General features: G+C 43.3%; 2 protein-coding genes across 2 annotated transcripts in view; one reads left to right on the top strand and one right to left on the bottom strand.

Moving 5' to 3' along the window:
• Positions 1–20217, top strand: part of TTC19 (tetratricopeptide repeat domain 19) — a 46051-nt gene extending 25834 nt beyond the window's left edge. Inside the window, exons 8-11 of the mRNA XM_006172347.3 lie at positions 4705–4859; positions 7489–7651; positions 8338–8936; positions 18090–20217. Coding sequence (XP_006172409.2) covers positions 4705–4859; positions 7489–7651; positions 8338–8465 — 446 coding nt within the window. The 3' untranslated portion in view covers positions 8466–8936; positions 18090–20217. The remainder of the gene's footprint in view (positions 1–4704; positions 4860–7488; positions 7652–8337; positions 8937–18089) is intronic.
• NCOR1 (nuclear receptor corepressor 1) overlaps positions 12265–23000 on the bottom strand; it is a 184559-nt gene continuing 173823 nt past the window's right edge. Inside the window, 4 exon segments of the mRNA XM_014589600.2 lie at positions 12265–12871; positions 14066–14245; positions 16901–17122; positions 17593–17646. Coding sequence (XP_014445086.1) covers positions 12684–12871; positions 14066–14245; positions 16901–17122; positions 17593–17646 — 644 coding nt within the window. The 3' untranslated portion in view covers positions 12265–12683.

Genomic DNA, 23000 nt, shown 5'->3' with positions numbered 1-23000 from the left:
TTGATTTACCTAGAATTTATTTTGTACTGTGAGATAGGGCCCTAATTCCCCCTGCCTTCACCCCTGTGGGCAGCCAGTTGCCCAGGATTGTTTCTATTAGTTCACCTTTTTCTCATTGATGTGTAAGGATGTCTCTGTACTGAGTTTCATAGATTCATCGAGTGCTTCTGTAATCAGTTTCTCATTTCATCATATCTTTTCTGCATTTAGTCCCATCTCTTTGTTTTTAAATTAATTTTGACCAGAGAGAGAGAGAGCAAGCCACCAAGTCCAGGACTTGAACCGCGATTGGACATATGGAGTACAGTATCCCCAACCACCACGCCATCTGCTGGCCCCAGTCTTTTATTCTTTTAATGTCAGAAAGATGTTTTCTTTTAAATATTTGGCTTTTTTACATTCAGTCTTTGATTTACCTAGAATTTATTTTGTACTGTGAGATAGGGCCCTAATTCCCCCTGCCTTCACCCCTGTGGGCAGCCAGTTGCCCAGGATTGTTTCTATTAGTTCACCTTTTTCTCATTGATGTGTAAGGATGTCTCTGTACTGAGTTTCATAGATTCATCGAGTGCTTCTGTAATCAGTTTCTCATTTCATCATATCTTTTCTGCATTTAGTCCCATCTCTTTGTTTTTAAATCTTTCTCACTCATTCAGTCCACTCACTTGGTCAGGAAATGACTGAGTGCCTGTTATGTGCCAGCCACACAGTGAGGCACTGAGACACAGCTGGACATGAACGTCACTGCTTAATGCAGCTCAGGCGCCAGTGGGGAGACACTGTCCAACAGATTGATACGTCCAAGGACTATGGTAGGTAGGAGAGAATATAGTCGTCCCTTGGTATTTGTGGATTCATTCCAGCAACCCATGGATACCAAAATCCAAACATGCTCAGGTCTCTCACGTAAAATGGTGTAGTATTTTCATATTAGACCCCCACGTAAGAGTCTTCAAAAAGCTAACAGAAAAATGTATATTATGAAAAACTGTCCCTGGATCTTTACATTTTTTGCACCAAAATAAACTCTATTTTTCCATGGACCTTTTTTTTCTCTCTTTTTCTTTTCTTTCTTTTTTTCTTTTTCTTTTGAGACAGATTTTTGCTATAGGATGCATGTGTTCATGGAGAGGCAAAAGGTGAGAAATCACCCCCCAGGAGGGATGGCCTTGCCATAATCCCTTCTCCTTTAGTCTCCTCTTTCAGTTTTGGGCATGTATGCATACACGCCTGGCGTGAGTTTCAAGCTGCTAGATCCGGAATTCACACCGGGGTTGACTATGTGCGAGTCCAGCACCTTAACCACTGCACCATCTGCGGTCCCTCCATGGACTTCTTAAGAGAGTGAAAGCACCTCTACCCTCAATGGGGCTTGATCACACTGTATTCCTATTTCCTCCAGTTCTCTATCCTATCAGGATCCTGGGCACCTGGTATTTTTGAAGCTACAGGGGCTGAGATTCAAACCCTGGTCAGCCATGTGAGGTCAAGACCAGATTTCTACAAACTTTTTTTAATTGCCAGAGGGCACGTGCACTTGTCAGAGAGAAAGAGGCAGGGAGAGGGGAAAGCACCTCCACCATGGGGCATAGTTACTCTGAGCCCTTTCTGCTTCATTTATCCATCTTGTCAGATTTGGGGCATGCACATGCACAGGTGCCCAGTGTGATGTTTAAGCTGCTAGGGCTGCGATCCAAATCAGCTGGCCATGTGGGATCTGGTTCCCTTAACCACAAGGCTCCAGAGCCAGCCCCCTCATTGAACTTCGTGAAGTTCCTTCATGTATGGCAGATTCTTCACGTAACCACAATACTTGTACTCTTCAAGTCCTAAACTTTCCTTGTTTCTCCTTGGCATGACTGGCCATAGACATTTACTCTTCATCTTCCTTTTATGTGTTCAGTCACTTAAGTCTTTTTTTTCTCTTTTTTTTTTTTTTTTTGGTCTTCTGCATTTTGATCTCTCTCCTTTGATTTGGCTCTACTTTTATTATCCTGGAGCTTTGTATCTTTTTTATCCCTGTTGTATTAGTGGTGTTTTGGGAAGGAGTCGAGATAAGTGTATGTGTTTAATCCAGAATGGTAAGTCTACACACAAGTGGTATTTAAAGAGCTCATGGAAGATACATGTTATGAAAAAACTACATATGGATTTCAAAAATTTTTTGCACCAAAATAAACTCATACTTTAATTCATTTTGTGTGTTTTTAGTCAGTAGAGGATGCATGTGCTCACCAGAGATAAAAAGCACCCCCTAATGGAGTATGCAGTCCTTTTTCCTCCATTTCTCCTTTCTGTTGGGTTTTTGGAGACATATACCCGACATGTTTTTCAAGCCTCCAGAGCTGGGATTTGAAGCAATTGGTTGACCATGTTCCGGCTTCCTATCGCATAGGGCTTAACCACTGCACCAAGGGGCTGGACCTTTTAATTTTTTATGAACGTTTTGAAAGATCCTTAAATTTATTTATTCTTTTTTTGGCCAGGGCACAGGTGCCCTTCATTAGAGGGAGATAAGAAGATAGGAAATGGGCATGCACGTATGCACACAAGCTGCCGGGCTTAACACTTGAACTGCACAGTCTTATGTGGGATATGGCTGCTCTAACCATGTACTTGTAACACCTAATGCTGTGTAAATGTTCCATAGTCGTTACACTGTATCCGTTAGGGAATAATGGCAAGGGGAAGGAACTACAGTACACAGCAACACTTTGAAGCAGCTGTGGTTGGAGTCAGTGAACTGGCTCAATCAACTAGCCATGGATGTGGAACCCCCAGATATGGAGGACTGACTTTATAGGGAATACGATGTTTGCAGGAACATCAATTCTAGTTTTGCACAAGTCAAATGCCTTAATTCCTGATTTACACAGACGCTGAGGCCACCCCTCAAAATCAGCAGAAACTGGGCTTTTGCTGTATTGGCCCATGTACTTTCTGCTCTGGGTTTTGGTTTACTCCTCATTTTTAGCCCTTGGGATATCCTTCTCTTGGGAGCTCAGCTCTGCATGTAAGATGTTTATTAGACTGATGTCATCTGACATTTGGCTATCTGAAGCAGAAGGACTTCAGATCATTGGTTGTATTACTGGAACTAAAAGCCTTGGGTTAGATTCTGCTTTACTCACTCCACCAAAACCACCTGTGACTCTGGAAATGCGGACTTGCTGACTAGCAGAGGTTCAGTTTAATGGGCCTAGCTGCCATGGCTGAGGGAGGTGCAACTGCAAGGTAGCGAAGGGTTTCTGGGTTCTCCTCTCGGGATCTTGGGCACGCACGCACACGCGCTGGTTCCCATTACTCCACTTTTTAGTAAAGTAATAAAAGCTGTAGTAATTGAGAACCAGCAGTTAGTGTAATGGCTATGTCGCTGGACTCCCACGTAGTCGACCGCAGTTCGCATCCTAGACCTGGTGGCTTAGAACTCACGCCAGGCGCGTGTGCGTGTGTGCCCAAGATCCCGAGAGGAGAATGGAGGAGAAGGGATTGCGGCGTGACCATCCCCCCTGGGGGGTGATTTCTCGCTTTCTGTCTCTATGTCTCTCTGTCTGTCTGGCGAGCGCACGCGCCCTATAGCGAAAACCTCTTAAAAAAAAAAAAAGTGGACTAACTCTTCTTTAAATCTGCCTTGTGACTTTACATTTCAGGATTCTAGATGAACTTTCTTTATTGCTTTTATTTATATATTTATTTATTTTTTTTTTTGGAGAGGTTTTTGCCATAGGGCGTGTGCGCTTGCCAAAGAGAGAGAGAGAGAGAGACAGAAAGCTAGAAATCACTCCCCCAACCCCACCCCCGGGGGATGGCCACGCTGCAGTCCCCTCTCCTCCTTTCTCCTCTCGGGCACGCACGCACACGTGTCCTACGTGAGTTTAAACCACCTGGTCCAGGACTCAAACCCCGGTCAACTACATGGGAGTCCAGTGGCATAGCCATTACGCTAACTGCTGGTCTCTATTGCTTTTTTTTTTTAATATCTTAAAGATTTTTCATTGGCTCTAGACTTGTTAACTCATTCTTTTTTTGGGTTTATGAACTGTTTATTTTAGAAAAAATACTGCTACACATTTTAATTGACATGTGGATTCTTAACCTACTCAAAATGTCTCCTTACAGTGTAAGGTTAATAAGAATATACTGGGGATGGCAGGTGGTGTGGAGGTTAAGGCACTGGACTCATATGTCTGACCATGGTTGAAGTCCTGGACCTGAGAGCTCGCTTTCTTACTCTCTCTAAATATATTTAATTTAAATAAAATGAAATAATTGTTTTAAAAAATAAAAGTATACTAAGTGACATGAAGCATTCAACGAGTTCCATATTGTTAAAATGTGGGGTCCTAGGGACAAAAATTATTAGGGGGCTGGCTCCATAGCACAGTGGTTAGGTGGGTGCTATGCAGAAGCAGCCAGATCTCACATGGCCAAGGTTGAAGTCCTGGCCCCTTCACCTGAATAAGGTGCCAGGCTTGTGTGCATGCTCAGGATCCTGATGAGATAAAGAATTGGAGGGAGAAAGATTCTGGCATGGCTGGGACCCATTGGGGGTGTATATGCATATGCATGCTCTTTCTGTCTTAGCCACACACATCCTTTGGCATAAAAAAGAAACAAACAAACAAACATTAGGCAATGATAGTGCTCTCAGCCTGGTTTCCCAGTGTCTGTTACATTCCTGCAGTGCTCTTCTTTCCTTCTTAGTGGAAGAGAAAGCCAATACCCACCTCCTGCTGGGCATGTGCCTGGACTCCTGTGCTCGCTACCTTCTGTTCTCCAAGCAGCCATCACAGGCACAAAGGATGTATGAGAAAGCTCTGCAGATTTCTGAAGAAATACAAGGAGAAAGACACCCACAGGTAGGGGAAGAAAACACAGAAGAGGGGCTGTAAAGAAAGGCTTCAGAACTGGTGAGTGAGGTGCCATGCTCACTGGAAACAGAATCAGATGATCCAGGTGTGTCCTCCTTGCACACCAGTCCATCTATTTCCTTACCGCCAGCCCTCCCTCCTCCCCAACTACTCATTTTGAAAATGGTTTGAGACTGTTGATCAGTTACAGGTCTGCCCAGAACCTGTCACATGAGCCATGGTCTGCACAGCAGACCAGCCTTTCTGTTGGTCTCCAGACATCTTGAGCTCCCATGGCTTCAGAGCACAGCACTTTCAGGTGGGGCCTGTGGAGCCCTCAGGAAACACTTTTCACAGACCATGTTTCTATGTGTGTATCTGTGCCTTCTTTGCCATGGGACTACATTTTTAAAAAGCTTTTAAACCACTGACATATTATGCAATTAAACACACAAAGCTTTGTGTGAAAACACTATAAACACACTGAATTAAAACAGTCTGTCTCTCTTCTATCAAAGTAAATCCCAGAGGCAAGAACTGGAATATTTTGATGTGAATGCTTGTTACCTCCAACGTAAAACACAGTAATTTTAACTAGGTTGAATGTATTCAAGGCTGGGTAGGTAGGAGGGGAGGAATGTTTCAGAAGGTGAATTATGAATTATTTCCAGGAAAGGGATTTAAGATTTTTATGGAAGAACAGCAAGGTGTGATGAGAATGTAAGCACAGATGTCGGTGTTTAATCATGATCTCGGTGGGGAAGCCTGCTTCTTCTCATATGTCTGACCATGGTTGAAGTCCTGGACCTGAGAGCTCGCTTTCTTACTCTCTCTAAATATATTTAATTTAAATAAAATGAAATAATTGTTTTAAAAAATAAAAGTATACTAAGTGACATGAAGCATTCAACGAGTTCCATATTGTTAAAATGTGGGGTCCTAGGGACAAAAATTATTAGGGGGCTGGCTCCATAGCACAGTGGTTAGGTGGGTGCTATGCAGAAGCAGCCAGATCTCACATGGCCAAGGTTGAAGTCCTGGCCCCTTCACCTGAATAAGGTGCCAGGCTTGTGTGCATGCTCAGGATCCTGATGAGATAAAGAATTGGAGGGAGAAAGATTCTGGCATGGCTGGGACCCATTGGGGGTGTATATGCATATGCATGCTCTTTCTGTCTTAGCCACACACATCCTTTGGCATAAAAAAGAAACAAACAAACAAACATTAGGCAATGATAGTGCTCTCAGCCTGGTTTCCCAGTGTCTGTTACATTCCTGCAGTGCTCTTCTTTCCTTCTTAGTGGAAGAGAAAGCCAATACCCACCTCCTGCTGGGCATGTGCCTGGACTCCTGTGCTCGCTACCTTCTGTTCTCCAAGCAGCCATCACAGGCACAAAGGATGTATGAGAAAGCTCTGCAGATTTCTGAAGAAATACAAGGAGAAAGACACCCACAGGTAGGGGAAGAAAACACAGAAGAGGGGCTGTAAAGAAAGGCTTCAGAACTGGTGAGTGAGGTGCCATGCTCACTGGAAACAGAATCAGATGATCCAGGTGTGTCCTCCTTGCACACCAGTCCATCTATTTCCTTACCGCCAGCCCTCCCTCCTCCCCAACTACTCATTTTGAAAATGGTTTGAGACTGTTGATCAGTTACAGGTCTGCCCAGAACCTGTCACATGAGCCATGGTCTGCACAGCAGACCAGCCTTTCTGTTGGTCTCCAGACATCTTGAGCTCCCATGGCTTCAGAGCACAGCACTTTCAGGTGGGGCCTGTGGAGCCCTCAGGAAACACTTTTCACAGACCATGTTTCTATGTGTGTATCTGTGCCTTCTTTGCCATGGGACTACATTTTTAAAAAGCTTTTAAACCACTGACATATTATGCAATTAAACACACAAAGCTTTGTGTGAAAACACTATAAACACACTGAATTAAAACAGTCTGTCTCTCTTCTATCAAAGTAAATCCCAGAGGCAAGAACTGGAATATTTTGATGTGAATGCTTGTTACCTCCAACGTAAAACACAGTAATTTTAACTAGGTTGAATGTATTCAAGGCTGGGTAGGTAGGAGGGGAGGAATGTTTCAGAAGGTGAATTATGAATTATTTCCAGGAAAGGGATTTAAGATTTTTATGGAAGAACAGCAAGGTGTGATGAGAATGTAAGCACAGATGTCGGTGTTTAATCATGATCTCGGTGGGGAAGCCTGCTTCTTGAGTACCAAAACATTGTAAGCTCTTGATGAGGTTTCCTTAAAATAGATGATACGCTGCTTCCTTGATGGGCCTTTGGGTTACCAGCAGGAGTAACACGATATAGTAAGGCTCCAGAGTGTCAACTCCAAGGAGGTTGACTTCTCAAACTTTCTGAACCTTCATTAGAATCGTATTGTAGCTGCTGCTTGTCATTTTTCATTTGGAGCTTCTGATTTGACAGTCAGTTGGACTACTCCCTGATTTCCAGACTTACTCATTTTCCAGAGGGTCAAGCTGACGTCTACTGTCCAACATGAATATCCAAGTGCCCACAATTTACCTTTTGTGGAATGTGAGGAAAGTTCACAAACATCAAATTAACTTTCTGTGTGGATGTCTGTAAAGTAAAAGGTGTCTGATCTTTTCCCTCTTGGACAGACCATTGTGCTGATGAGTGACCTGGCCACGACCCTGGATGCACAGGGCCGCTATGAGGAGGCCCACGTTTACATGCAGAGGGCATCAGATCTGGCCCGACAGATCAACCATCCTGAGCTGCATATGGTGCTCAGCAACCTCGCTGCAGTTCTGATGCACAGGGGTAGGTGGCCGTGGAAGGCTGGGTGGCCCTGTTTCGGTGGGGGGATGGCACTGGGTCTAGACATCTATGAAACGTGTTTAGTGAGGGCAAGGGGCAGTGAGGAGACTCAATGAAATGCTGGTCATGTAAGGGCAGAAAAGAGATGCATGTCAGGTTGTGCCACTGAGCTCAGTTCACCCACCTCCTGTAGTCCTGCAGTAGCATGTCCAACCACACAAAGCTCAAGCAGGGTGCAGTTAGAATGCTGAATTTCTCTAGCACCTCAGTCTGTTAATTGTGCCCACAGTTAGTTTCTCACGAAGAGCTGGTGACACTGGCAAGGTAGAGAGTGTAGGTTTGGCAGAGTTCTGAGGGTCAGCACACTCTGCCATGCTGATTGGGGCCTTACTGTAATTTTCAGAAACCTGGGGTGACAGGTCTCCTATTACATCCATCACTTTCGGTGAAATCCTGGCTAATCGAGTGAGGGCCCGGATGCACTGGGGTGAGGGGTGGTGGTGGCGGGCAGGGATTCCACATTGGGTCAGGTTCCAGCCTCCCTAGGCCAGCTGGTCAAATGGGAGTGAAATGAGCCTGTCCTAACAAGTACATGGTAAATAGACCTGTATCCTCATCTAGTGCTTTCTCTTCAAAATCACTTTGCAAACATCCGTTTTCTTCTTTTCCCTCTCTCTGGGTTATTTTAGAACGATACACACAAGCCAAGGAGATCTACCAGGAAGCACTGAAGCAAGCAGAGCTGAGAGGAGATGAGGTTTCTATACAGCACATCAGGGAAGAGTTGCTGAGCTGTCGAAAAAAAGTAGACCTTTGACCTAACAATATCAAGCTCTAAATCCATTTTTGTTTTAAGGAGAGTAATTTTTAGTAACCCAGAGGAGTAGCTATTGTTCCAGTCTCTTTGACACCCAAATCAATGTCTGATTAAATCCTTGATCTTGGTATTCAGGTTTCTTCAATTTAGCCTTGGTGAAGGACAAGCTGGATATACTGCCACTTTTGTTCTGTAAGGAAAAATACTTTCATCCCCAAGTGATTATGACCTCTGAGGACTGATGTCAAGTGATGCTTTCAGAATGCGTGGCCAGGTGCTGTCCGTGTTGGTCTTGGTGTATTACAGGTAGTGACGAGCCAGCTTTTTTCTGGGGCCTGGATTTGGCAGTCCAGCCTGGCCTCTCTACAGTAAGATTTTGGTCCACTGATCTGCTGCTCTTTCTTCTCTTACTTTATCACTGTCTGGCAGAGCAGAGCAGAGCTACCTGTCTCGTGGAAAAAAGAGATGATGGTGAGTTGTTTTTATGATCTACTTCATGAAGCAGTGTGGGATTTAATGCATAATGGAGAAAAAATGGTGTATTTGTTTACCAGCAGCACCCAGCATGTAGTTCAGAATGGGAATTAGGCATTTGAAAAGAAGTGGACCACCCGTGAGATTATAAATCCAAGGGAGGGGGTAAATGTAACTTTTCAGCAGTGGGGGGCAGGGGAGGGATGGCCTGACCTTGTCAGTGCTGTCTGAGCACGTGACTCCCTTTGCAGCTTCAGTCTCACATGGGTCATCTGAGGTAGGTACTCTCAAAAGGCATATATGCCTGGGCTGCACCCTAGATCTTGTCTCAGGACCAGTCCCCCAAGTGTGGTATTGAAAAACTGCTAGTAATTCCAGTTCATGCTGCTGGTATTGTGGAAACCATGGATCCAGATCCTAGGCCTAGTTTATATCTTTATCAAGTGAGGGAAAAAACGAGAACTTCCTAGCTATGGGAGGTGGTATTTGGTCAGATAATTTTAAATGAGAAGATTGTTATGTTGGAATTTTATCACACTGCCTCAAAGTATGTGGACACAGGACACAGGTAGACGTGTTTACCTCATAGTCTTACATGTAGCTGTTTTGCCTAGGGGAAAGAACAGTTTTTCTAGGTGCCAAGAAGGAACACTGACACTATGCCCGTGGGGGTGGTGGAACCCATACACTGCTATTTTTGGCTCATGTGTACATACTGGAAGAGGCTTTTCATAATAAATTATAGATGTTATACAAAGATATTGTATGTATTCCAGTAATCTTTGAGTTTCTTATTGAAAAATAATTTACTGAGTTAATAAAATACTGGACACCCTGGGGTCCAAATCCTCAGGGATTACACCAAATTAGAATTTCGTATGTTAGAGATGTAAATTTCTTCCCGTTTTCTATGTAAACTCATTTCGTATTTATTTAACACACAGCTGATTGCTTTAAGTCTAACTCAGATAAATCAGATTGATTTTCAATCCAACCCAGTCTTAATTTATTGGGATTTTTTAAAAAATGTCAGCCACTCACCTTTCACATTGAGAATGTGTTTACCTTTTCACAATTGGAGGGGTTATTGAAAGATTGGTTTTTCACTCCACGTTTTATTTAAGAATTTTTAATTCTCCACAATGATTCAGCTCATGGTCCCGCTGTTGGAAAAACTAGTTTTCAGAAAGATAGACTCCTCATGTGGGTGTTCTCATTAAAGTTCATTTGTACTGTTGTTAAACAAGGGAGTGAAGCGAAAGCAAGACTGATCCCCTTTACTGATGGGTCTGAATTAAAAAGTGAATTGTTAAAAAATGGTATAGTTTAAGTTTTTGAATTGTACCATGTCACTGGATTTTCAGGACATGGTATTTTAAAGATAGAATCACTTAGCATACCAAAATTAAAACTTTAGAAATTTCCAATTATAAACATGCACTGGAGAATTGGCTGTCACAGTACTTGTATGAGCATCACGAAGATCCTAAACTACTTTTAGGGACTAAAAAAATCATAAGTAAGGAGCTAGCTTCAGAGCACTTGAACTCTCGGCCTGCACAGTATCATGCCTGGGTCTGTAGCTCACTGCAGCAGGTCAGCAGCCACTTGGTGCTGTGCTTGACATGAAAATCCCAGGGAGGGAGTCTCTAGCCCTCTGTGATGGTTTGCTCCCTAGGTAAGCCACGTGAGAATTCTGTCCTGTTGTTTTGAACTGAGAAGTGATTCTGGATTTTACCTCCCATTCTGGAATCTCTTCTCCAGCTGAGGGCAGGTGAAGTAAATACACATGTGCACTATGACGAGGATGAAGTGAAAGGTTAACCTTGGGGTCCTCAAGTGGAGAGAGCTACTTGAAATGGTTTAAGACCCTCAGGGTCATAGAAAAATACCACACTCTTTTTGGATCAGTTGGCAATAAAAATTATTAACAAACTCTAGAATATTACCAGTACCTGAAAAAAACTTACAGCAGAAAACCATTAAGTAAAATGTTTCTCAATATTTGTTCTTCATTCATGTTAAAGTTAAATATCTCTCTTTATCTTCACTATTAAGATAACCAACTACGTTAGTAGTAGGAATGTGGACCCTTGTGCCTGATCTAAGGTTTACTTTGAGGATCTCAAGTATTCAACAGTGGGACAGTAACAGGAGTGAATGCTTTGACTTCAAGACAAATGTGGGCCTATAGCCTGTCTTTGTCACTTTTTGGGCAAAGTACCAGGCTGTGTCACTTCATGTGGAGAGCAGGTTAGACACAGCACTACAGGGTAGACAAAGTTTGCAGTCAGTGGTCAGTCACGGAACTGCTTCCTTGAGAGGCTTAATACTTCCCTTGAAAAGTTGAGGTTTACTGAAAAGTCTTTAAAGTGCTCATTAATATCATTTTGAGAGACCTCTGTCTCTCCCCTTTCTGGCTTTCAGTGGCATTCTCCCCAAAGCATTAGTATCTGTATACTATGGAAAGATGATTAAAATGTTGTAATTAAATTGTGTAGAGAAAAATCTAAAAATCCAGCAAGCTTAATGAAGAATTCTAGTACCATAATTAGTTTAAAATTCAGACTCTAAATTAATTGCCTCTTGAGAATCCATGAATGAAAACATTCAACAGTACTCTTGCTCTAAGGAAGCAGAGTGAGAAAAAGCGCTGGCACAAGGGGGACGGGAGGCAGGTCTGTGTGCACCCAGAGTTCACTGAGGATGCCCACATGTGGCAAGTCTCTGAGACTGAGATACTACACAGCCTGCTAGCATTTAACTCACCATCATATAGGGAGAAGTACTGAAGTTTTTCCTTGAAGCCTGAGACACCAAGAGCCTTAAACCACAAAATGATCTACTGTAGCTATGGACAGGGTAGTCAGATTTATTTCAAAACAAAAGCTTGTTGGGCTGCATCAAATGCAGGAGAAAGGAATACTTAGGGCGTGGTTAAGTTGCCAGTGTGCATAACAGTGAGGTATGCCTCAAATAAGTCTTTCAAACTTTAAAAACTGAACTAAACATACCCATGCAGTAATATTTTTTTTCAGTGCTACTAATGAAAAAAAAAATTAAAGCCTGCACTGGAAATTTACAATACGGCAGAATTTTGTGGCTCCTACCTTTTGACCCTAATGTACAGATTTTTATGCTAGGGTCTGTGTTAAAAATCTAAACATTTTCACAAGATTTTAAACATCACTGGGAAGCTAAACTTAAGAGGAAAAAAAATCAGATAAAAGTACAATGCCCGTGACAGCCAACGTCATGAAACTGGGCTGTATGAGGTTGTTTAGAAGGCTAGGGTTAAAAAGATAGACAAAAAGATTTTTAAAAATTATCCCCAAAGTTGATGCGCTGATTTGAACTTATATAAGTACACCAGATACTACAGCAAGGGGATACACTGCAAAAAAAAGTAAATCTATTTACAGAAGAGTGATTTAAAGACATTATGGTTTTCTTTACAAACAGATGTAAGAACAGAATTGTCCACTTTTTAAAAACTCTACATTTCAGCCCTCCACGGTTGTAGTCCATGGAACTGCCTGGATTAGAGGCGATTATCTGGGTTTTCCCATGTGACTCTCCAGATGAATGTCATCATTTCTTTGTCATCTGTAGCCACAGCCCTGGCTCTCCTGAAAAGTCTCCGGGCACAAGTCACAGGAGGGCAGGCTTTGACCTGTAATTAAAACAGAACCACCCAAAACAGGAGACCCACCACACCCCCATTCCAGGCCCTCCTCTGCGAGTTCAGTCATCGCTATCCGATAGTGTCTCATACTGTGCCGAGAGCAGTGGGGCAGGCTCTCGCTCCCAGATCCTGTTCTGTTGGTGAGGAGCTGCTTGGTTTACGGCAGAGGGTGCACATGCCATCGGGGTCGGTGGTGTGCTGCTGAGCATTCGCATAGTCAGAGGGTTGTAAGGAAACTGAGTTGAGCCTGACAAAAGAAAAATTGGGTTTTCATTTCATGAGCGTATTTGTTTCTTCATCCAGATCATTTGTCATGTTACATTATGAAAGCAAAATGATTGAGTTTCATCACTTAGATTCTAGCCAATAATAGGCTGTGATCAGTGCAGCTCTGCAAAGGATGAACATGAACAAGCACGAGGGAAAAGGTAGCTGAGCTCAGAAGAGGAAGCCCAAGGCTAGATTTTTAGTTTAGTCCGTACACTATCAGGTGTCTCCATGGAGAATCCAAATGGAACTTTTGAGTATTACACTGTAATGAAATGCAGTCTGTTTACACTAAGAACTCAACACTCTTTAAGAGAAGTGCAGGAGTACAGTTCTCAGAAGACCCAGGGCCTTCAGTAGACCAGTGGACATAAGAGTATGTGTTGTTTTCTGAAATCTCACTGGCACATGTTAACAAGACCAGAGTCACCTTCTGTAAATTCCTAGATTTATTGTCCCCAGATCGCCTCTACGCTCTAAACCTAAAACATATCTTTTTGTCAAGTAATTCATCTCCTGTTTGGCCTAGTAATTCCTCTCCCTAAGAGTTGAGAAGCAGCCGCATTAACCTACGCTATGTGTTTTAAACTGACACTGACAACCACTTAGGATGCAGCATGAGAGTTTTACAAAGCAAAGGCCTTAAATTACATCTAAAAGTTTACGAATAGGCAAAAAATGGAAAATATTAATGAATGTTCTTTTTTTTATAAATCAGTTTGTGTAGAAATAGTGAACTTACAGGTGATAACTCCACAAACTATTTTCCCCCGTTTCTGACTGACTTCTTAGTATTCCCCAAGAACCCTCTCTGAAGAATGTGTAGATGAAAGGGTGAAGGTGAAGGCAACTCAGGAATGGCACTTTACCTTCAGGCGTGCTTTATGAAAGAAGGAAGGTCACAGACTCCTTTGCTTTGCAATATACACAAGTAAGGAGAATGGATGACTTTTTTTTTCATAACTCTTTGTTTATGGTAATCAGGCTGTGAATTCTTAAAAATTTTGAGATTATGTACAGTTTCTAGTCTAGAAAGCAGAACCTACTGGTGATACACATAGGAATATAGTTTTCCCAAACTGCAAAAGTTTCTGGTTTTCAAAGAAGTAATAACCTAAGTACTGACACAAACAGCTTTAAGTCTGTTTTTCTCACAGTTAAGCAGTCTCCTCACCTGTGGAAGAGGGCCTGTCCTCCCAGGCCCACCCTGGTGTCTGCCTGTGGTAATCCCCTTCCGAGTGTACAGAGGAGACTGAAGAGGGCCTTTCAGTTCCTAAGTAGCCTTGCCCAGGGATGGGAGACTTAGATTTCCTGCTGTTTGATTTGCTGATAAGCTTTGGTTTGCAAACTCCTCCTAAAAGTGAAATTCAAGGTAAATTATTAATACATAGAATGTAAGTTCTTAACTTAAGAAACTACCAAAACACTGATGATTAAATAATGCTAAGTGGAAAAAGGCAGACTGGTAGCATAAAGAATACAGTCCTGGTAACTAATGAAATTGAGGGTCTGGCCCCAATAGCACAGTGATTAATGGAGGCAGTTCCCACATGACCGATCATGGTTTGAATCCTGGCCCCAACAGCTTAAAAACACTCCAGGTACAGGGTGGGGGCTGTGGCAAAGAAGGGACTATGGCATGACCAAGTGTCAAACAGGGTGCTGTCTCTCCCCCAGGCAAAAGCATATGCCCTCTGCCAATAAAAACAAACAAATGAAAAACATTTTAAAAGAAAGGGGCTGGTTTTGTGGAACAGTGTTAATGTGCTGCTCAAGAAAAGCTGGACCCCACATGGCGACTACGATTTGAATCCTCAATCTAGTCAGCCTGAAACACGCCAGGCATGCATGTGTGTGCCCAACATCCGATGAACTCCAGGACTGGAGGGAGGAGAGCACTGCATGACTAGACCCTGTGGAGGGTGCTTCTTTCTTTCTCTCTCTAGTGCATACACATACTCTGTCATAAAGGGGAAAAACTTTAAAAAAAAAAAAAAAAAAGTAAAGCCAGAATTTCACTTGTGCCAACCCAAACAAAAAAAGGTACATCCTCATGCAGTAAATTTAAAAAATGGTAACAATCAAATGGAAATTTCTCAAATATCAAAGCTTCTTTACTGGCCTTAGAGTACAGAATTTGCTAAAAAAATAAAGTTGACCAAAGTCTTAAATCCTGACTAACCTTTCCCCCACCCCCTCCCAATGCAGAGGGAGGCCAACAGAGGAGACAGTACACCATTCAAAGCACTGTGTCAATGGGACAGCTGTAGGACTGAAGTCCCATCCCATAACAGACTCCACAGAGGCTTAGCATCTTGGTGGCCTGTGCTATTTTTCCAGGCTCTCTCTAGCTGGTGGACTCAGAGGAAGCTCACAGAAGTAACCCCTGACTGGGCTCTACTAACAAAGCATTAAAAAGATCTCAGGAGAGATCAGAGCCCAGGTCACCAGGAAAACTCCTCAGCCCAGCAGAGTAATTACACCCTGCCCTTAAAAGTCACCAATATTAAACAACAAGAGGGCCTCGAGGTGGCATTTGGCAGGAACACAATCAGACCCCATGGGAGAGGTCCTGGGCCTGTCTTGGGATCTCCCTGAGCATCCTGTGTGGGCATGCACATGTGTCTGTGAGCCCAGGTGGTTAAGTGTGGGGTGTGATTCACTCACTCTGTCTCTCTCGGAAGAAATAATGAATAAATTTTAAAACATTTTTTAAAAGTGACTATATACACTTAGAATCAATTGGGAGGTAAGAGCAGAAAGGGAGGAGATAATGCTCATTTTCCAGGAAGGATAGAAACCTCTATTAAAAGTTAATCTATGAGGTGGAAACTATTTTTTATTAAAGAGATTTTTTGCTATAGGGCCTGTGCACTTGGTGGAGAGACAGAGACAGAAAGTAAGAAATCATCCTCCAGCAGGGAGGGCCACACTATAGTCCCTTTTCCAGTCTCCTCTCAGGATTTTGGGCGTACATGCCCAGTGTGAGTTTAAGTTGCCGGGCCAAGGACTCAAACTGTGGTTCACTACGCGGGAGACCAGCAACATAACCATTATGCCATCTGCTAGTCCCAGAAACAATTTCTTTAATCTTTTTAATTACAGTGAGATCTGCTTGAAAATAACAGAGGCAGTTAAACCTAAACTAAAACTGAAAGATTGCCAACTTCCAGGTAATCTTTTTTTTTTTGAGAGAGAGATTTTCACTGTAGGGCGCGTGCGCTCGCCAGACAGACAGAGAGAGACATAGAGACAGAAAGCGAGAAATCACCCCCCAGGGGGGATGGTCACGCCGCAATCCCTTCTCCTCCATTCTCCTCTCAGGGATCTTGGGCACGCACGCACACGTGCCCGGCATGAGTTTTAAGCCACCGGGTCCGGGACACGAACCGCGGTCGACTACGTGGGAATCCAGCGACATAGCCATTACGCTAACTGCTGGTTCCCTTCCAGGTAATCTTTAAGCACAAAAGGTATTAGTTCTCAAAAGATTACGGAAAAGATTATATATAAATATTAAAAGCTTAGAATCATGTTTTTTATGTGCTTGGTTTTTATCAGAATGTGTGAAACGATCTCATTCTAGTATCTTTCTTTTTTATGTGTGTCTATAGAGACACCTCTGGAGAGCAGTAGCACTCTTTAGGATTGCTTTTTGTCCCCTCTCCTTTTTATTCCTACTCTTTATAACCTAGAGTTTGCTTGTACTGAGGCTATCTTTTCTTTTTCAATAGTAAGTCATTTTCATTCAAAAACAGTATAAAACTACTTGTATTATAATTACAGTGTATGTGTACAGATAAAGACTAGATGCAAACAAAAACTGATAAGCTGGGAGGGTGACATTCTTCCATCTGCTCAGGTTACTATAATGTCTGGGCAAGTCAGACATTAAAAATTAAAAAGAAACATACAACCCTCATACAAATGAAACCTGGTGGATGCATCAGAATTTGGGGAATAAACTGGCTTTTCCTTGGGAAAGGCAGCAGAAGAAAGAGAACTTTACCTGAATGAGGTGATGGGTCCCCTTCCTCTCTCCGTGTCTCAGTGCTAGTCACGACAGAGGTGCTGGCAGCACCAGGCCCCACTCCCACAGGCTGGGGCATGACAACGCCGTGATCCTCAACTTTGTCATCAAAGCTTCCCATGAGAGCCTTCCTGATTATGTCCTCTAGACCCAGGTTACTGGCAGGATCAGCAAAAGAGTGGCCTCTAGCACTAACGGAGCCTGGAAGAGACAACCAGAAGCATTTCCACTTGTTTCTGAGAGGCAGATTGGGAAAGAGAGAAAGGACCAGTTACACACAGCACTTCTACCAGAGTACAACCAATAGCTGGCCTCTCACCTAAAACCCCCAGAAGCCCACACAAAGGCCACTCAGTCCACAAGTGACAACTCTGGGAAATGTGCTTCCTGAGTGAATCCATCACCCACACTTGTTACAGTTACTCTAGTTTTCTGCTTTCACTTTGCTAGTTTCTACATTGAGTTTCTATTCTCTGTGTTTGTTTATCTTTTCAATAGTTTTTGTTAACTCTTAGTTCCTTTCTATGCCATCTCTTCACTGACTAAATTATGTTTTGTTTTTGCATACTAGAGCAGTTCCGTGGTAAGCAGTAGGTATTCGATACATATCTGTTGGGATAACTGTGACCATACTGATTTCATATTGGCAAATAATGTATTTTGAATCTTACCTGATGTAGTAACTGCTGGCAGATTAAAGATCTCAGTTCCGGGCTGAGCAGCTGCTGTAGTTAAACAAATAGTCAAGTTAACTGAGATGTGATACACTGTAATAGAGTCCAAAAAAAGCCTACAATAAAATTAATCTTTTTATTTTCTGCCATTTTGAACTTCATTTTTCACTCATTACATGAAGCTATATGAAATAATTTTTTTTAAGGAAGTTGGGAAGTAAAAATCAAGTGGGGTAAGAAAATCAAAAGAGTAATATAGCTCAGAGAAAGGAGAGGAACTTTGCATGGCTGGAGAAAAACAGATAGGAAAAAGCTATTGTGAGAACAGGAATCCAGGCTTCCCAGTGAAGATGAAACCCTAAGTGACTCCTGCAATGACCAACAGGTTTGTGATAACCTGAGATCAGATTCAGGTCAAAGATCTACCTGGCTGAAGGATATGAAAATGACTGTGTATCCCACCGTGGCTGACTGGAAATTGCTTCTGTTTTCAGGCTACCTCTTGGGAGACTAAAGACTGCCTGCTGACTTCTTACTCTGCTGACTGCAGTCTGTAATATGCAGTTTGAATGAAACAGCAGAAGATCTGGGAACCACCCACACAGCACTGCACTGGCCAGTGCAGGAATTTGGGGACATAAATGGTGTTTCCATCACCTCTTGCACCTTGATGCTGAGACTTGTAAACAGAATGCTACGGGAAATAAGAGAGTGGCTGGCTGGCTGATGTCCCAGAGAAGAACATGGTGTTTCAGGTGAGACTGCACAGGGATGGGCTTTACCTAGGGCTGAGAGCTGTCTGTGAAGAGGGAGGAGTACAGATGCCCAGAAACTCACCTTCCTAATCAGGGAAGCTTCCAGCTGACAAGAGGAGGGCAAGGAGGAGGAAAATCCCTAGGAAGAACTACAGATGTCTGTCTTACTAATGGGCCAGGAAACATGGTAAATAAACTCAAACCAAAATAACACAGTCTTGTAGCTGTCACGAAGCATGTGGAACAGCACTCATTTGTTCATCTGACAGACGTTTACTGAGCAGTTATATACCTGAATCATAATAAAATTACATTCTTACGGAGACGATCAGACAAGACAAGGTGCTAGTCCGGCACATGTGCAGGTTCTACACCTGCAGTGCACCTTCCTTCACTGAGGGAACAGTGGGTTTTCTGAGGCCATACAAGTCACAATCACCTGGGTAGCTCTAAAATGCAAATTTTCTACATCACTGAGGCACAATAATTCACATATATAAGTACTTGAGGTGGCTGCGATGCACGTTCAAGTTTGAGGACTCTTGGTTTAAAGCAGGTGGGTAAACTGCTGCAAAGAAGGTGGTAACTGCTCCGAAATGGGAAGGGAGGTCCACGGGAGCCACTGAGGCAGACTAGACGAGAGAACTGAGGGAGGGCTGGCTGAGAAATGAGCAGTGGAGTAAAGGTCACTGTTAGGGAAGGGTGCACGAGTGTGTTGGGGGAGTGGAACATAAACTCAATCTGAGATAGTCAAGAAGCAGGTGAGATACTTGAGAACAAATGCAATCCAAGAAGACTCATGCTGCATTAAGGAGAGCTGGATGGAAAAAGCTGGCTGGATTCCAGATTCTTACCTGGGCATTTTCAGCACCAAAGTGACAGTTGAAACCCTTGGGGGCGGGGGGGATGGAATGACTCAGATTTTAGGGCAAGAGACAAAAAGGGCTGAGAAGAGAGCCCTGAGGAAAACCAAACTCATGGCGCAGACAGACTAAGCCTCTAAAGACACAGAAGTGGCCAAAGCAGAGAAAAAACAGACTAGAGAGTCTGAAAGCCAGGGGAGAGGTTCAGTGTCAAAAGCTGTGAAGAGATGAAATTAGACTTTAAAGTGGTAAGAGAAAGTCACTGGTGTCCCTGGTTGGGAACACTGAGGCAAGACACACACAGTGCAGTGAGGCTGTCTTGGCTGCTGCTGACTTTGCGTTCTCAGGTCCACTTTCCAGGGAAGGCTGACTAGCAGGTGTCCCGAGGTCCCAGGCACCTAGTTCTTTAATATAAATCTCTTCCCACAATCAGTAAGTTCATCCAATAAAAAAAAAAAAAAAGGTCTCTAAAACAGTTCTGTTAGTACTTGCATTAAGATATTAACACACTTTATGTCTGGTTCAAGTTAGGTACTTAATTTTATCATACATTTTCAGAGTAGAGACCATTCGTCATACTAAAAATAGCCAACAGGAATACTCTGCTCAGTGACTGTTGCATCCTTGAGTGAGAGCGCTACTCCCTAAGGACAATGAAAACGACGAGGTAAAAGAAGAAACCAGAAAGCAGGCCTCTGCAACTCATGTGGCATCCCCCTGCTGAGAGTTTCCTTCTCACTAAAAGCCCCGACAAGCACTAAGAGATGAGTCGAACCATATCCAGGTGAGATGACTCTCAACGACTGGTTGCCCAGGTCGCCCAGGTCTGTATGTCTCTACACACTCACAGACCACTCTCTGGGTTCTGAGAGAATCTGACATGGCAGGACCATATTTTTGTTGGTGGTGTTTGCGAAGCTATAAACAGTAGATGAGACAGTTTACTGGAGACAGAGAATTGTAAGATGGTAATATAAAAAAATAAAGGATATCTGTCAGCCTAATAGCAATTCTGGTCAACATTCTAAAATATTTATCTCTTAGATGATTTGTTGACACTTAATAAGGAATGATCTAGTTAGAGTTTACAGATAATAAGTGGCTTTGGGTTCATTCCTTTTTCTCCTTGTCATGCAACATTTATGAAGCACAGAGTGGCACAATCCAGACATATCCACCAGGCACTGCACGGCCCACAGTGACCTTTCTCTTGACAGAGTCAAGAGAGTTTGGTAGATGGTAGACCATGGAAATAAAGCAGATTGAAGAAAAGATGGCTAAGGCAGAAGGTACAACGCAGGAAAGGGGCCAAATAACAGCATGAGGAGGCTTCTGATTCGTGTGAGCTACTGGAAGGGAAGGTTCTGCCATAGAGCTTTATCTGTGGGGTGGTTACCCAAAATCTGGGTCTTGATGCTATGAGCACAGAATGTAAGGAGCATCATTAGAAACATGCATTCGAGTTGAGAGGCCTGGAGTTACTTATTAATTATGTAACCTGTGCCAGCTATTAAAACTCTGAGTCTCAGTTTCTGTATCTACAAAATGGAGGTAAGGATGATGTGCAGTATGTAGGGTTGTGAGGACATGCTTAGAAGAGTGCCTATTAAGTGCTAGGTATCTTTTTGCTACCATTATTATTGATGCTACCATGTTGTTAGATGGTCCGTTTGTATCAGAGTTGCATATGAATGCTACATGAATGACTTGAGATCCAGAAGGATACTGACAGGGTAGAAAATGCAGTTAGAGGCCAGTCCATGGTGTGGTAGTTCAAGTAGCTAGATCCCACGTGGCCTACTGTGCGGGTTGAGTCCTGGACTTGGTGGCTTGAAAAACACACGGGGTACATATGTGCATGTGTGCCCCAAGTCCTGACAGAAGGCAGAGATTGAGGAGAAGTGACTATGGTGTGACCGTACCACATGAGGGGGAATGCTTTCTCACTTTCTCTCCCTCACCGCCCCCATGAGAGCATCTTTCTACCCTCCAGCAAAATTAGAAAAAGAAACGCAGCTGGAATAAAGCAAGCGTAGACTGCCTTGTCCCAGCATGTGGAGCTAGCAATTGTGAAAGGGAATCGGAGTGTGCGTGATGAGTAACCATCAAAAGGCCTGGACATCTGTTTTGGTGCCAAGTGCACCCTCACTCAGTGCACTGTTGCTCAGATTGACAACGACAAAGCTAAGACAATCAATCTTAGGCTACCTCAGTGATGAACTTAAGATAGATCATATCATACTGCTGTTTTGCATTACTCAGAACCTACTAGAAGGCTAAGCTAAATAAAAGGTTTTGGTAGGGAGCACTTGAGATGACAGGGGAACTCGGAGAACATGTGATGAACAGCTGATGAAATGGGCTATTTATAGACACAAGACTGATAAAGGACATGCCTTTAAATGTCTGAAGAAATGTGTGGAGGTGGCCCAAATGCATTAACTAAGATGAGTGGGTTTAAAAAGAAAACACTAGGAAGAGTTAATCCACACCAGAAAAACTATCCTAGACATAACATTTTGTACAAAGAGAAAATAGACAGGTAGCTCCATAGAGAACACACGGGGTACATATGTGCATGTGTGCCCCAAGTCCTGACAGAAGGCAGAGATTGAGGAGAAGTGACTATGGTGTGACCGTACCACATGAGGGGGAATGCTTTCTCACTTTCTCTCCCTCACCGCCCCCATGAGAGCATCTTTCTACCCTCCAGCAAAATTAGAAAAAGAAACGCAGCTGGAATAAAGCAAGCGTAGACTGCCTTGTCCCAGCATGTGGAGCTAGCAATTGTGAAAGGGAATCGGAGTGTGCGTGATGAGTAACCATCAAAAGGCCTGGACATCTGTTTTGGTGCCAAGTGCACCCTCACTCAGTGCACTGTTGCTCAGATTGACAACGACAAAGCTAAGACAATCAATCTTAGGCTACCTCAGTGATGAACTTAAGATAGATCATATCATACTGCTGTTTTGCATTACTCAGAACCTACTAGAAGGCTAAGCTAAATAAAAGGTTTTGGTAGGGAGCACTTGAGATGACAGGGGAACTCGGAGAACATGTGATGAACAGCTGATGAAATGGGCTATTTATAGACACAAGACTGATAAAGGACATGCCTTTAAATGTCTGAAGAAATGTGTGGAGGTGGCCCAAATGCATTAACTAAGATGAGTGGGTTTAAAAAGAAAACACTAGGAAGAGTTAATCCACACCAGAAAAACTATCCTAGACATAACATTTTGTACAAAGAGAAAATAGACAGGTAGCTCCATAGAGGAGCAAGTTCCTGTTCTTTTTTTTATAATTATTTTTTAAACGTTATTTATTTTTAATTTGAGCGGAGAGGGACAGTGTGAGAGAGAGAGAAAGGGAAAGTGAGAAAGCAAGCCACCAGGTCTAAGACCTGAACCACAGTCAGCCATGTGGGAATCTAACGCCCCTCACCCACCACGCCATCTGCCGGCCCCAACAAGTTCCTGCTCTGTTTTTTTTTTTGGAGAGATTTTCACTGTAGGGCGCGTGCGCTCGCCAGACAGACAGAGAGAGACATAGAGACAGAAAGCGAGAAATCACCCCCCAGGGGGGATGGTCACACTGCAATCCCTTCTCCTCCATTCTCCTCTCGGGATCTTGGGCACGCACGCACACGCGCCCGGCGTGAGTTTTAAGCCACCGGGTCCGGGACACGAACCGCGGTTGACTACGTGGGAGTCCAGCGACATAGCCATTACGCTAACTGCTGGTTCCCAACAAGTTCCTGCTCTTAATTAGCAATTCTTCATGAACT

Source organism: Tupaia chinensis, unplaced genomic scaffold, assembly GCF_000334495.1.
Source record: "Tupaia chinensis unplaced genomic scaffold, TupChi_1.0 Scaffold000365_1, whole genome shotgun sequence".
Lineage (NCBI taxonomy): Eukaryota > Metazoa > Chordata > Mammalia > Scandentia > Tupaiidae > Tupaia > Tupaia belangeri.
This window is presented reverse-complemented; position numbering and strand designations above follow the sequence as displayed.